This window comes from Prionailurus bengalensis, chromosome A1, assembly GCF_016509475.1.
Source record: "Prionailurus bengalensis isolate Pbe53 chromosome A1, Fcat_Pben_1.1_paternal_pri, whole genome shotgun sequence".
Lineage (NCBI taxonomy): Eukaryota > Metazoa > Chordata > Mammalia > Carnivora > Felidae > Prionailurus > Prionailurus bengalensis.
Window position 1 is genome coordinate 113,467,079 of NC_057343.1, and position 15,473 is coordinate 113,482,551.

General features: G+C 42.9%; 1 protein-coding gene across 1 annotated transcript; it reads right to left on the minus strand.

Moving 5' to 3' along the window:
* Window positions 1-7,763: 7,763 nt before the first annotated feature.
* On the minus strand, window positions 7,764-9,330 carry TRPC7 (transient receptor potential cation channel subfamily C member 7). The gene is made up of 2 exons (XM_043573384.1): window positions 9,200-9,330; window positions 7,764-8,709 (listed from the first exon to the last, which is right to left on the minus strand). The coding sequence occupies exons 1-2, from the start codon at window positions 9,328-9,330 to the stop codon at window positions 7,842-7,844; spliced, it is 999 nt and encodes a 332-aa protein (XP_043429319.1). The 3' UTR covers window positions 7,764-7,841.
* Between the last annotated feature and the right edge of the window lie 6,143 nt (window positions 9,331-15,473).

The window sequence follows — 15,473 nt, forward strand, 5'->3', positions numbered from 1 at the left end:
TCTCTGCACTGTGAGAGCTCCTTGCTGGGAAGCACGGAGAGTCCCCAGGGACAGAAGAAGCAGGGTCCTTGCACCTCACGGACAAACAAGCTGTCCTGGAGATGGTCACCTTTTCTGACTGTGCCATTGCTCCAACTGTGCTGAGTCCCCGGCAGATTGAGATGTGTTCGTTCGTTCTTTTTTTTTTTTTTTTAATATTTTTATTTATTTCTGAGAGAGAGCACGAGTGGGGGAGGGGCATAGAGAGAGGGAGACAGAGAATCCAAAGCAGGTTCCAGGCTCTGAGCTGTCAGCACAGAGCCCGATGCGGGGCTTGAACTTGTGAACTGCAAGATCGTGACCTGAGCTGAAGTCCGATGTTTAACTGAGTGAACCATCCAGCTGCCCTGAGATGTGTTGGTTCTTTTGCTCTCATGTGCCATTCACCCCCTTTCTGGGAGGCCCCCCTTTCCAACAGCACTTGTCCAACTCCTCCAAGCCTTGTCCCCTCCAGTCCATTTTCTACAGCAGGCACAGTGGGTGTTTCCAAAGTGCACATATGAGTCACTCACTCATTTCCTGAAACCTTTTGGTGGCTCTTCATTTACCCGAAAATGAAGCCCAACTTATTAGGTGGTAAGGCCATGGGTGAGGTGGTGTTCTTCAGTGCCTCTGTCACCTGCCAACTCTCCCTTTTCCTCCCTATAATGTGGAGCGACTTAACAGTTCTCTACATAGGGCCTCTTTCCCCTATCTGTACCGAACTATTTCATGTGCAGTTTTTATGCCTAGCGTCATCTTTCCCATTCCCTGCTGGCCGTGTAGGTCTCCCATAGCCTCAGGTTCCATTTAAACATGTCTCCTTAGAGAAATCTTTAAACACACATGGTCAGCTGTCCCACTAAGTCAAGTTTTAAAACCTCCCTTAAAAAAAATAAAATAAAACCTCCCTTTTACTGCTTAGCACTCAGCATGATTTGTAAAGCCCCGTTTATCTGTATGATTGTATGAAGAATGCCTATCCCCTCCCCTGGATTATCAGGTCCTGAGAGCAGGAACTGTGTTTATCTTATTCATCATCATCCCAGCACCCAGCCTAGAGCCTGGTTCATACTACAGGCTTAATAAATGTGTGTTGCAGGAATGCTGGATTTTCAGATAGCTCTGTAACGAGGTCCACCCAGTCGCGATATTCTCTGGGCCTACAGACCATACTCGCATCCTGTCCTCCTGACATGTTTTCCACACTTAATCCATGAAACTGCTCCTAGTAAAATACATGCCTGCGTGTTGATGGGGTGTGCAGCATACTTGATTAATGATGTCCTATGATGATTAATTTATATAGCATTATAACTTTTTTTCAGAGAAAAATCCTTCATTTCTATTTGATTTAATTTGTGCTGCTACTCATCGACTAATATTCTCTAGAACTGTCTCCATTTTGTCCATATCTCTGATACTTTACGCTGATAGTTGCACTTGCAGAGGAAATGATATTTTCCCCATTTTTTTTTTTGTATGTGTAGTGATGAATCTTTTCTACGGAGATATTTTTCAAAAAATAATCTCTGTCTGTATTTGGCAGGAGCTCTGCCTACCCATTTCCTTCCTCCCCCTCCCCTGCTGCTCTATCTTTCCTGCCCATGCCATTTCTTTCCACAGCAATATTTTAGCAGCGCTTGAGGCTTATGCACTTTCAGTGGTCTGCATTTTTCCAACTGGAAATATTCTCTTGGCCTGTTTTTAACCAGGGAGTTCACAGGTAGTAGTTTTTCTCATTCCAGAAAGATCTTCAGGGGTTGGGGGAAGGAAGCTTAGCAGAGATCAGGAAGACCCTCTGAATAGATGAGGTGCTGAAACTTAAGTTACGTTTATTGGGAGCAAAGTTGTGCCGGGAATCCAGTGGGCTCATCTCCACTGAGCTCTGGGTGGTAGGAATTATGTATGTATTCTGGGTCGGTTGGGTTCCCTGCAGAGTTTTATATTGTTCATCTAATTTAATCCTCATCGGCACCCTGGGAGGCCATTGTCATTAATTCACTCACCACTCATTTATTTATTTACAGAGATTAGGGTAAGAGCCAGTGTTTGGGTGGGGGAAAACAGGCATTCCATTTCAGACATGTTACAGCTCTAATACCCCAGTTTTCAAAGTAAGAAAAGGAATTTGTAATAGAGGCCTAAGATTGCACAGTTACCAGGAGATGGCACTGGGATTAGAAGCTGGGTCAGTCTGATTAGACAGCCAAGTTCTTGGATCTCCATTCCACAGGCTTGAGGAAATGAAGCATGGCTGCACTGGGTGCTCAGCAGAGCCTGTTCCCTGCTCTTGTCCTCATCAAGCAAAGTGGCCTCCTTAACCCGCCTGAATTTTTGTCACCCAACGTACACTATCCCTATAATTTAGAGGCTGATACTCTTGGCATAAACCCTAGGAGAGGACAATCACATAACTTCAGGCAATCGCTGTGACCCAATGAAAAATTGTCATGAAAGGATACATTAATTAGCTCACTTCCTATGATGACTCATTAACAAATGCCCTGGTGAAAGTGTTCCTCCAAATGCTTAGGTAGGAAAATAGAAAAAGAGCTAGTGTGGGCAGAAGTCATGTCTGTCCCTTCTCCTGAGATCAGCCAGTCCCCCGGATCTTGCTCTCAGACATGGAAGCTGATGATTCTGGCCCCAGTGTGGACCTGTGGACTGGCATGTATGCCCTATTCTCACCATACCTGCATATGCTCAGGTGGGGCGGTGGTCCCATGACAGTTCATCGTGTGACATTTGTGATCCTTTTCTTCTTACATTCTCTATCACTAGATGCTCAAGCAGAGGGCTTGGGTGACACAGGCTGATCCCTGAGGGTACTGGGGATTTATATATAAGTGAGTGCTTTAAGGAGTTTTCTGCCAGATTCTCTTTAAAAAAAAACACCACAAAAAACAAAAAACCAACAACTTGCTTTTAAGATGTGCAGCCTTGACGGCTTAAAAAATATTTTCCTGAAGGAAAAGGAAACAATTTTCAAGTCATTTGCTGCATGTTAAATAGGCATTTGTTTATACTACCAGCCTGGCTTTCAAACTTCAAGGAAATCTATTTTCCCAGAGTGTTGGCCTATAAAATTTAAAAATCCTAAAAATATTCAAAGCATGACAAACAGGTGCAAAATGCAGATTCCACTGGATGCTGGGGCAACCCACGTATTCAACTTTTCAGTACTGCCTCAGGCCCTGGGTGGGCCTTCACTCAAGCTTTCTGGCTTCTTGGCTCCCTGGCTCCATATGGCCTGAATTCAGGTGTACTTTGAGCTCTCCCTACCACAATAAAAAGACACTACTCCTCCTCTCCCCTCCTCTTTTCTCTTCCATTTTGATAAGTTTGCAAGCAGATTACAAACTGTCATCTCAACACCTTTACCTTACACAATGGGACCTCACTACAGATCATAGCAGGTGGCAAATTGGTCTGATTTATCATTATTTGCATTTTTAATTTGTGGTATTTTAGGCCCAGAGAGTTTTTTTATGGGTCTTAAAATGGCAACACAAACATCGATACATAATTCATCATCTACTTTTCATAATACCTGTGGTTAACAACCCATTGACATCAACACTTGAAGCAAGATGAAGCTACAAGCTTTAGCTGTCTTGCCCCCCCTACTTTTCTCATCTCTGGTCTATAAGAATAAATTGCTGATGGAAGCACAATCAGCAGCCTCCATACTGATGTGTCAACATGAAAAGCCTGCTTAGTTGTAGCTTTGTTATTATTCAGAATGACCAAGTCTTAAGTAATGAAGGTAAAGTGTTTGGGCCTCCACAGTCCCTTGACTTGGGAACATGGGGTACTTTTAAATTTAAGCAAAAGGTCAAAGAGCAGGAGGGATACCCCAATCCTCACCCTGTTTTCTCTTTCCTTCCAAATCCCTAAATCTCTTTCCACAGTTTTCCCCACCCCTTCCTGCTCCCACTGGGCACTGCTGTTGGCCTAACTCTGGGATGGAAGAGAGATTAGCACCTCTAATCCTTTTGAAACATCAGCTTTATAGATAAGCCATATGCATATACAGGATGCCCTGGAATTTGGGAAGATACCAGTGAAATAAAGAGGATCTTCAGCAGATTTACCAGAAGGATGATCAGTGAATATAGCCAAACAGACTAATTCAAGAGAAATGTGAAGACCTTGTTGTGTTCTTGGTGGCAGAGACTGTAACTCAATGGGGATAGAGAAATTCCTAATTTTTTCCATGCTATTCCAGGTGCCTCTACATAGAGCCTGTTCCATCAGGATAAAACATCACACGCCAGTCTTCCCATGCCAGTCTTCCCTTTCCTTGTCTCCTACTATATAGATAAACCAGTTAATCAGAATGTCATTGGTGCCCTCCAGGAGTTTAGTGGTTCCTGGCACCATATAATGCAGCATATGATTGGTCTTATGTTATTTAATGTGTGTTGGTTTGATCCGCTTACCCACCCTGTACCCTTCTGTAGAGCTTTCCCATTTACTCTGTCTATCAAATTGCTCTATTAGATTCATACATGTAGGAAGAGTTTAAATCACAGATAAAAGTAATCACATGCTTCATCAGTTGAAATGATTATCCTTTGAGGATTTCCTTCATTCCCTTCATCAAGTATTTCTGGAATGGTTACGAGATTACTGAGCACCATACATGGCATTAGGAAGGTCTCATTGAATTTTCGCATCTTTTTAGACCCCAGAAGATTAGAGATGCATGAGAAAAATCTTTGAGGAGATATGTAATTTCCACAACAAAAATAATGGTTTGCTAGCAGGCATCTGACTCTAGCCACAATTTACTGGAGACCTTGACATTGGCTGTACTTCTTGCTAATGACTAGACTCTATTCTGGTGATAAATTACAATGACTTCAAAAATAATAGACTGGGCAACTGATTGAGGTATCCATGCATGAGTCTGGTCAGGAGGAGCCATTCCCAGAGTGAGTGTCTTAGAGGATCTGGAGGATGACATATGACACCTCCTGTCGGAACCCGGTATCTTTTTGTTCAGCTGATGATACTGGGTCATCAGCATAACACGTGGCTACAGTCAGCTGTGTGTCGTCCCTTTAAAGTAGGACAGACTCCTAAAGAGTGTATTTTAGAACCACACTTGCTCTTTATTCTTTTATTACAAATTGACTTGTCTTTTGCTAAGCTGCTCTCTTCTCTGAGAAGATTTATAATGTCAGGAATGCACATACAAGGATAGTTGAATAAGTAATAAAGTTCTAAAGGAACGCTTATGTTAATTTATAATGCGCCATTTGTCGACAATGTGAAAGACATTATTTCAAACAAAGGTAACTAGAGGGATGTTAATAGCCAGCAAATGTATTTATGCTAACTCTTATTCTGAGTAAGTCACTGCATTGTGGAATGGATTTGTCATCATGTTAGTAGTGTTCTTAATTGTCTCTAATTTTCCTAATTTACTTTTTAAATCAAAATATGCTTTCCACAAACTTCCACTTTTAGATATTATATATACTAAAATATGCTAGACTTTTAGTCTTTGTAAAGGAAACAAATGGCTCGGATGGAATTCCAAATGTTAGTCTAGCATCGTCTTATTTAGTAAGGCTGGCATGTTCCCAAATTCCAGAGAAGTAGAGGATTGTGCAATTAGCCACATAACCTGATCCAAAATTTTTTCCTTGAATTGTTTTTTTTTTTCTTGGCCAGAAATATCTAAATTAATTGGGTTGGCCATTTCTTTTACAAGGCCTGTGAAGATTCACTCTAGCTGAGGGAATAAGCTGAGGGAATAAGCAAAATCCCACCAAGCTTCCTTGGGATATCATTGGTCTTATTACTGGTGGGTGGAGTTTATGGTACAGAAACAAGGAAAGAACAGGCAAGACCTACGTTCTTGGGAGCTTCTTTGGGTAATTTCTCCATCTCCATCCACCAATTTTTTTAGCTGAGGCTATGGACAATGCAGGAATCGGGAAGTTGCTCTGCTTCAGTAGATCAGTCCAAGATAGGGGGAACAGATGGGGTAAAATTAATTATAGGACTCTTCATCTATTCACAGTCTGTGGTACCCTGCAGCTTTTTGTGAGCCTGGCTCTTCTGTCTGTGGCTGTGGGTGATCTATTCCTTCAGAGAGGCCTCTGTGGTCTCACGCATACACAACTAAATTGTCCCTATCTTTAGTCCCAGGGCCTCACACTCCAGGTCCTCTAATTCATCTACCAGTGAACTAAATTTCCAGAACTTAGCTTCATCATTTTAGCCCCCTTATTGCAAGTTTCAGTGGCTCTCCCATGTCCTACAGGATAGCATCTGACACACAGAACCCTCTGAGATCTGCCCCCAGCTCATCTCTTCAGCACGCCTCCTGTGTGCCCCTCCAGGAAGTCTTTATTCTGGTCACATGCAGCTTCTCAGAAGCCCCCTGACTGTTCTCGGCCATTCTGGATATCACCTTCACTTGCCTCCTCCAAATTTCCACCTCTCTCTTCCCACTGATCTAATTCCTCCTGCTCTGCAAGGCCCAGCCCCATTCTGTTGCCTCCTTTGAGATCTCCCTGAACACTGTGTGGTCCATGGGGCTTCCCTTGCTGTGAATTGGTACCCATCCTCGGCCACCTATTTGTGTCCCTCCAGGGACAGCTCTTACAGCGACACCTTATTTGGACAATGCACTTTTCTCCTGCAGGTTAACCTCTTTTCCCAGCTCCATGGTCAGCCATGCATGTGACACCTTTTTGTATGTTCCATGGCATCATAGGCTCTGATAAGATGGCTCAGGATGAGAAATTATGAACCTAGTTGTAGCTCCTACCCTTCCAGGCATACCTTCTGCAGCCAAGAATTTCTTCATCATTCAAAGACAAATGAACCCTGAGAATCCCAATGCATGAACAATTCCCAGAAAGGCTAAGAGCTAGCTCTGGAATGCCTAGATGAGAACAGCGGCTTTGCTACTTACTAGCTGTATGATATCTCTCTACCTGTGTACCCTCACATAAAATGGGGATTATAATGGTATCCAAATTAATGGTTGTTGAGGGGACTAAACAGCATCATATAGGTAAGGCAGTTAATGCTTGGCACACAATAAGTGCCCACGAAATATTCTAAGTATTATTAAATAGTGTCCAAAGATTTAGGTCCCAGTCTTCTCTTTAACAGAGAGTGTCAGTTGACAATTACCGCACAGGATCCCTCCACCACTCAACAGTGGACTTTGGAGATGGGTCTCCCCTGGGCTAGCCTGGTAGTCTAGGTGTTCTCAGGAGGTGGGGGAGGGGGGGGTGCATCGATAGAGTTTTGCCCTGGGCCTGTCTACTGAGGTGACAAGTCCAATATTACAGAGATGGTTTTATTTTCATTTCCATGCACCTTTTCCTGAGCCCCTTGACAGAACAATAGTAATAGCTTGCTACAGTGAGAACGGCTGCAGGCAAGCCTTTCTAGCACTGGCTGTGAGACCAAACACAGATCAATGCAGTCCAGGATGGACAAGACAAAACCTTTCAGGTGACACAATCAAGAAGTCCAAGACCTGGACTAGGAAACATGCAAGGTGTCCTAGACACTCCAGAGCTCCCTGGGGGCAGAGCTGAATGAAGCATTTACAGGGCATTTACAGGACGACCGCAGTATCCTCCTGCCTGTGTGCTGCTTGTCTTGTATAGACTTGGGCTTACGTCAACCTCTATTTTACATGTATATGGTTTCAAATATCCCACCTAAGGGGCTGCTTTTCCTTCAGGCCTGCATCTGACCAGGTCGAGGAGGTCCCCTTCCACCCCGGGCGCCAGCCAGACCCCAGGGCCCTCACCCTGCGGGAGACCGGAAGACAACTCATTTGACTACTGGACACACCTGGAAGAGCCCTCTGGGCAATCTGTCTGTAGAGTGGTGAGTGGGAGAGTTACCTTGAATTCAGTCTCAATGTTGGCTAGCCTGGCCAGTTCGTTGCTCAGCTCCAGCGCGGTGAGCACGGGGTCTTCGCTGGACAGAGACAGGTAAGCAGCGCTCGCCAGCCCCTTGTAGGCGTTCATGCGGGAGCGCGAGTGGCTGAAGGAGTCCTTCCGCTGCTTCTCGGTGCACTCGTTGCACTTGCAGAAGTAGTCGTGCGGCCGCTCGATACGGGCGCCCTTGAGCAGGAGGATGTGCACGATCTCATACTCCTGGCAGTGCGCCGCTAGGATGATGGGCGTGATGTCGTGCGAGAAGCGCGTGCCGTCCTCGTCATAGGCGTAGAAGTCGTCGTCGCGCAGCTCCTGCTCCAGGGGGCTGAGCGTCAGGCGCTGGCCCTGCGCGAAGGCCGGGTGGTTGAGGATGGCCTCCACGATGCGCACGTAGCCCTTGCTGATGGCGAGCAGCAGCGCGTCCCCCACCCGCGCCAGGTTCTCCTTCTTGAGCAGCAACTCCGTGACCTCCAGGTGCTCGTTGCCCACGGCCAGCTGCAGCGCGTTTTGCCCCATGTAGTCCACGCAGTTGAAGTTGAGGGTCTTGGACTCCTCCAGCATTTTCCTGACCACGGGGATGTTGCCATACTCGGCTGAGTCCAGGAAGCGCTCCTCCTCGGGCGTCAGGCTGGTGCCCTTCTCGTTGAACATGTAGGCGGGACCCCGGATGGCCTGGCGGCGGCCCTTCTCCCTCAGTGTTGTGTGCCGGCGCTGCATGTTTTTGAAGGTGCTGCTCCCCAGCCTGTGGGGGAACAAGGCAGAGATGCTTGGTTACTCTCCCAGGGCCCTGCGGGGTCCCCAGGGGCAGAACAAACAAAAATTGTTGAGATAAAAAAGAATCTCATGATCGGGATTTTACGACAAATCATTTTCCTCTTACTGAGATTAAGACAGATTGGCTAACCTAACTATTCCTATTCATAGAGAGGAATATTGATGTAGTTATCCAGCGTCTGTGACCCTTGGATGGAGGAATGATGGCAAACTGAAATGTGGGTTTAGGTTGGTGTGTAATGAGAGCTAGAGGGGGAGGGTGTGGGGTAGTGATGTGGTTGAAACAGGCCAAAGACTGTGGATTTTATTTCCATTTGTGCAAAGTTTAGTACCGCACCTAACGTCTCTGGGCTTTAGTATATTGCTTCTCTGTGATTTCACCTATACAATGTGGGTAGCTTTTTGTGTGCCATAAGGTCCATAGGAGGATTAAATGAGGTAACATGTATTAGAAAATAGTCAGTGTTGGTTTTATTCTGTACCCTCCTTCCTGTTGCCTTGCCCAGTTCACCAAGCCGTCTGCTGTAGAGATGGCCACTTTGGGTACTGCTGCCTTGATTTCAGGTGCATTTCCCCATTGAGCTCCCTCACTGTGACAAAACCATGCAAGCATGGCCACACGCCTCTGTTTTCTGCATTCAGTGTATGCCTACACCATATGGAGTCTGTGTTTTCTTTCTGATACCAGTGCAGCCTAAGCAGATACTAAAGGACAAGATGTGATAGGGAGCAGGCCTAGACTCATTGTCACTTACTGGTGGCTTCTGAAGTGGCTCCCCTGAGGAAATTCAGCTGTAGCTTCTTAAGATCAAACCTGGATTTTTGTATGGATGGAAGAACAGGTCGGCTTAGATGGTGGGTTTATTCCTAATTTGCTCTTTGCTATTGTGGCATAGTGTAGATGTTAATGCTAATACTACTAGTAATAACAGCTAACATTTATTAAGCACCTATTACATGCTACTAAATATACTAAGAAGTTAATAACCTCACATATATTACTTGTATAATTCTTGCATTTATCCCATGAGGTAGATGCTATGACTGTCCTCATTTCAGGTGATGATGCTGACACAAGTAGGGCTGAGAGACAGGCTTGGAAGTCAGAGGACCTAGAGTAGGAGTCTTGGCTTCACCTTTGGCCAACCTTGTGACTTTGTGCAAATTACCCGATCTTTAATTCCCCAGGGTTTCAAAAAAGGGCAGATAGCTATAGGGTAATTTGAGCTTGAGTCAGATATGCCGGCTTCAGCTAGCATTGAGACTTTGAGTGGATCCCTGGCTCAAGATACTTTAACTGTCACGCAGGATTTGGGCCAGATGTTCCCTAACTCTCTATGAACGTGAGCATCTGATTCTCCAATTGGCCCTCTTCTTATTTTCTATTCTTTTTTTTTTTCTAGTCTACCCCTCACTCACATTATTCAAGTGATAGTAGAACGGCATACATTTCAATAAGATGGTATCTATTCTAAAGAGTAAGTGCTTGGGGATTTATTTTGAACCATTTTCCACGTTTCCCTGGGTCTGTTTGTTAGGGGTCATGTTTCCATGCATTAAGAATATTCAGTATTTAATTTAAGCCATTTGTAAAAAATAAAAGTTCCAGAGGAAGGCCTTTAAATTAAATCTTGTGTTTTGAGATTTAAAAAAAAAATGTTCCATTCAGTGTGGGGAAATAGGTTCTACTTACATAAATGTGTTAGAAAAAGGCTTAGGGCGGAAAGCTGCCACCACGGGGCAAAAGCACCCAGGTTAGGTAACGAGATAAAGTAATGGGACCACGGGTAACTTGTTGTTATCACCTGTAGGACATCGTTTCCATCTGACTCCATTATATACTTCTGTCACAAACTCCCCTCGCTCCCAGATCCTTTGCTTCTTACACACACAAGTTAATGATTACTATCTGATTGCTTTCTCCACGTTCACGTGTTTAAGATCTTGTTTTCTTCACATTCACCACGTGGGTAAATACCTTGTGGTCTCAAAAACCGTGGAGATGAAACTCCCCATTCAGGGCTCTTGGGTTCTCCCAGACATTAGCCTCTCTCATATTCAATTTGGCACACGCTCTTTTGCTGGACAAGAGAGAACTCCAGACTCATAGTCTGCGACAGACAACTCAGTCTTGTGATTTTTATTTTTTTAAAAATTTTTTTTCCAACATTTTTGTTTATTTTTGGGACAGAGAGAGACAGAGCATGAACGGGGGAGGGGCAGAGAGAGAGGGAGACACAGAATCGGAAACAGGCTCCAGGCTCCGAGCCATCAGCGCAGAGCCTGACGCGGGGCTCGAACTCCCGGACCGCGAGATCGTGACCTGGCTGAAGTCGGACGCTTAACCGACTGCGCCACCCAGGCGCCCCTTGTGATTTTTAAATTTTGCGTCTCCATTTAGTTTTCTGCTAATTTTACCTTTTGACCTGCTCAAACCCTTTTGGTTTTAGCTGCTTCCTGGGGCCCTTTGTGGTATAAAGCAAAGACTTGGAGGTCAGAGCTTATGCTCTAATCTTGCCTAGGGCTGAGTCATACGCTTTTTGGGAGAAGCTGCTAAACTATTCAGTGGAGTAGCTTTTTCATCTGCAAAAAGTAAAAGGAATAATTATGGGTAACTCCTTCAAAAGGTAACTGTGGGTGATAAATCCTGATAGAGAGTTCTGTGCTCCTTTAGGAAGAGATCAGAACTGCCATCCACTTTTCTAAAGTGCATTTTGATAAAAGATGGCTGGAGAAAAGGTTCTCGGGATTCAAGTTCACGATCTCCTCTGAGCCCATTTCTCTCAACAATGCCATCATTCCAGGGAGAGAGGCTGCTTATTGATGCCAAAGCAGACTGTAGATTGGGAGTCCAATAGTGACCTTTAGAGGAGAGAGGGACTTACAATAGGAAGCAGGCTTTATTATTACAGGTTTTCCAGAGGGAGGAGAAGTGACTGAGTTGAAAGCTAAGCAGCCACCTCATTTGTATCCCCAAAGAGCCTTGTTTCAGAGGATGTCATGAAATCAGTTTCAAGGTCTGTCATCTGGGTACACATACTCAGGTGGGAACTGAGCCTACAAAAGACTAATAATCTTTTTTTAAAGGTGATTTATTTATTTTGGAAGGAAGAGAGAAGGAGCAGGGGAGGGGCAAAGAGAGAGCACACAGAGAATCTCAAGCAGGCTCTGTGGTGTCAGTGCAGAGCCTGATGCAGGGCTTGGTCCCATGAACCATGAGATCATGACCTGAGATGGTATCAAGTGTTGGACACTTAACCGACTGAGCTGCCCAGGTGCCCTTAGATTAATTACCTTTCTGACAGAATTACTCAATCTGCCCTCTGATGAGACGTATACCCTGCTCAGGAGCGCCTCTCTGGATTTAGACATTACAACTCAACCTGAGAAAAGGCAGTTTCCACTCAGGAACATCTGAGTGGTGTGTCAGTGATGAGATGGCGGCTGTCCTAGAAGGAACCAGGGCTTGAGCTTGATTCTATGTTACTTTTCCATTAGAGGTCTGCTCAAGAGGGAGAATAGGTCAGACTCCAAGGTCATAGGTACACAACCAATCTACAGAAGCAAGCCATGGAGAGATTAATTCAAAGGAAATATAATAATAACTACTGAACCAAGTCAGAGCAGAGAAACATTTTACAAGAAACATGTAAGTACCCAATCTAAATTCAGAGTCCATATAAATATCGTAGACACTGCAGGTTAAAAACGTAAAGGTTGTTAAAGCATCATTTGATAATTTCCCTCATTAGACAAACAAACAAACATGAAAACAAGGTATGAGCATTCTTGTTTTTTAGGTGAAGCAAAAAGACTAAACCTTAGGACAAATAATTTCACAGAGTAGAGCATCATATAAATCTTGATGTTTCTACAAACATCTTTTATCTATGGACAAATCCTGATGTTTCTAGAAACCTCTTTTATCCATGAACAAATATATGTGTGTGACTAGTATTCGTCAGAATGTCAAATGTCTTCACCATTAGACATGTGTTTTTCTGAATGACCTTGAAAGAAGACACCCAGATATAGTAAGAAATAAACAAGCCTCTCTTTCCCAGCTTTTAAAACCTCAGCTTTGAGATACATTTGGATGCTCACAAAATTGTCAATTCTGCTATTTTCCTATGAGAATTTGTCATTGATGAGACCTTATGGGCCTTCAAGTCATGTATGCATACAAGCATGTAATGGGGCATCCTACTCACTGAGATTGCTTCTAACATAAAAGCGTTTCACAGCAGACCCTAGAGCCACATGAATTGGTTCAGATATTGATGGGGGCCTATTTCTTACTTCAGTGGGGACTTTTTATTAGTGCTGACTCCCTCTTCCCTTAAATCATGCTTTTTAAACATGTATTTTATTTTTTTTAAGCTTTGTTAAAGTATGATTGGCAAAACTGAGAAATACTTAAAGTATATATTGTGGTGATTTGCTCTAAGTATACATCATGGAAGGAATCCTACCATCTAGTTAATTAACACATTCACCATCTCACATGTATCTATTTGGTGAGAACATGAATTTCTCTCTTAGAAGATTGTGTCTATGTAATACAGTGTTATCTACCATTATAGTCACTGTATGGTACACTAGAGCTTCATCTTATAGCTGAAGGTTTTAATATGCTCTTGTACCAACCTGTCCCTATTTGCCCAATTTAAGCATTTTTATACCTCTAAATATATTTAGCCCTTATATCCTTACTATTTAATTTTGACATTGTGGACAGTCAGTCTGTAGCCATACATTTCGTACGGGTTGGGAAGAATCCACAAAAGATATGTCAGAAAGACAAAGCCATTTGGTTCACAGTAGCTGGTGGCCAGAACTCACACTCATGAATCAGCTGTGTTGCTCTGCTGGAGAGTGGGGATATTGTCACAGTTTCAGGACCAGTAATGAGCAAAATGATCTTCTTAATCTTCTTAAAATCCAATTAGCATTTGATTGCCCTTACTCTAATATTTTTCTTAAAAATGAACTTTGAATGCAAATGCCCTTTTATTTGCATATATTACTGAGATAATGACTGATCAAACTCATCAAACACCTCAATTAAGATACTGTGTTTTTCATCTTTCATAAATGCATACATTGACATTTGATGTCATTGAGAAGAAGAGTTTCAGTGGAAACAAAACCATATTTGAGAGGAGGACTGATTATCAAACTCCCTCTTGATCCCTTGGTTGCTATTTTTATCAAACTGCTTTTACAGATGCATCAGCTAGTCTGAGGAAAGCCAGATGTCAGTGATCCATGAAAAGTATGAATTCTGCACCCTAAATCCACTGCAAATAAGCATGACCATTAAGCATTTTGGAGACAGGAATTGTGATTAATTACTGATGAAGAAAAGGGCTCTTAATCAAAATGTCTTTTTGGAGATATTTGTTGTCTTTTTTTATAAAATTGCTACATGCACCATAGGGCTCCATGGAAATCACCCAAGCCTGAAACTAATTCAGTCTGTAACATTCCACAACTAAAGGTAGAGCCAAACAAAATCCATGAGTTAGGTCAGTCACCCAGGAAAACCCAGCTCTGGTCTGTGCATTCTCTCCCAAGTGTACATAGTCTGAGTTTTAGTCCAGGGCAACAGTAATGAAATATTCAAGTGATTTGGAATGTTCTCCAAAATCTCAGTTCTCTTACCAAAGTAAGAGAAGAATAAAATCTATCCTCCGTGCACCTCAGCCACAGTGAAGATGTAGTAATGTACATCAAATGTCCTGGATAGTAGGAAGCCTTATGCAAATGTTAGATGACTATAAATTGGCTTACATTTTACTCTACACTGATATAGTCAGCTTAGCTATTTTTCTAAATGACTGTATAATAGTGATAGTTAACATATATTACAGATTTGCCATGTTGCAGACATTCTGTTAAGTGCTTTATGCGAATTATTGTTTTAAATTCACACAAATCATATGATAAGCTTAGCTGTTTGCCTCAATGACTAATCATAATGATTAACATTTATTACACATTAACCATATTGCAGGCACTATGCTGAGTACTTTACATGTATTATCATTTTAAATTCTCATTAACTACTACATAATACAGTTGATAGTGTTATTCCCATTTCACAGATGGTGAAATGAGGCTCAGATAAATTAACTGCTTTTGTTAAGCCTATGTAACTTGTGAGTGGTAGACCCACTATTAGGAGTCTGATCTCTTTGGTTTCAAAGCTAATGCTTGGGTCTGGTATGCCACTGCCATCCATCTTCTTCCTCCATTTTTTCCCAAATGTCTTTAGACTGTAAAATTTTCCACTAGAGTGCAGGATACTTGAGGGCAGGGGAATTTCTTATTTATACGGCATATGTACCTGGTACCCAGTACACGTGATGCCTGGCGTATGGTACATGGTTGGATAACTTAATTCTTAAATACTTGAATTTGGGTTGGTTATTAAAGAAGAGCAACAAAATAGAAGGGTTAATGTTTACCAGTGTCTTAACTTCTTTTAAATATAGGAACCATGTGATCCTATTGCTATTATTTCCTATTTGTGCCGACAAGTTTTAAAATTAGGTATGAGTTCCAAAGCCAAATTAGTTTCCATTTCCACTGTAAATAATGGTCCCTAGGTTGCTAGATGAGACCATTAATATCAGAGGGTGTATTAATTCTCTTGGGTGACTGGGGCAAAAAAAACGGAGACATTCCCACTTCTTCAGGATACTTCTGAAAAATTTTATGTATTTCCAGAGGCATCCAATTAATTTCTAAGTA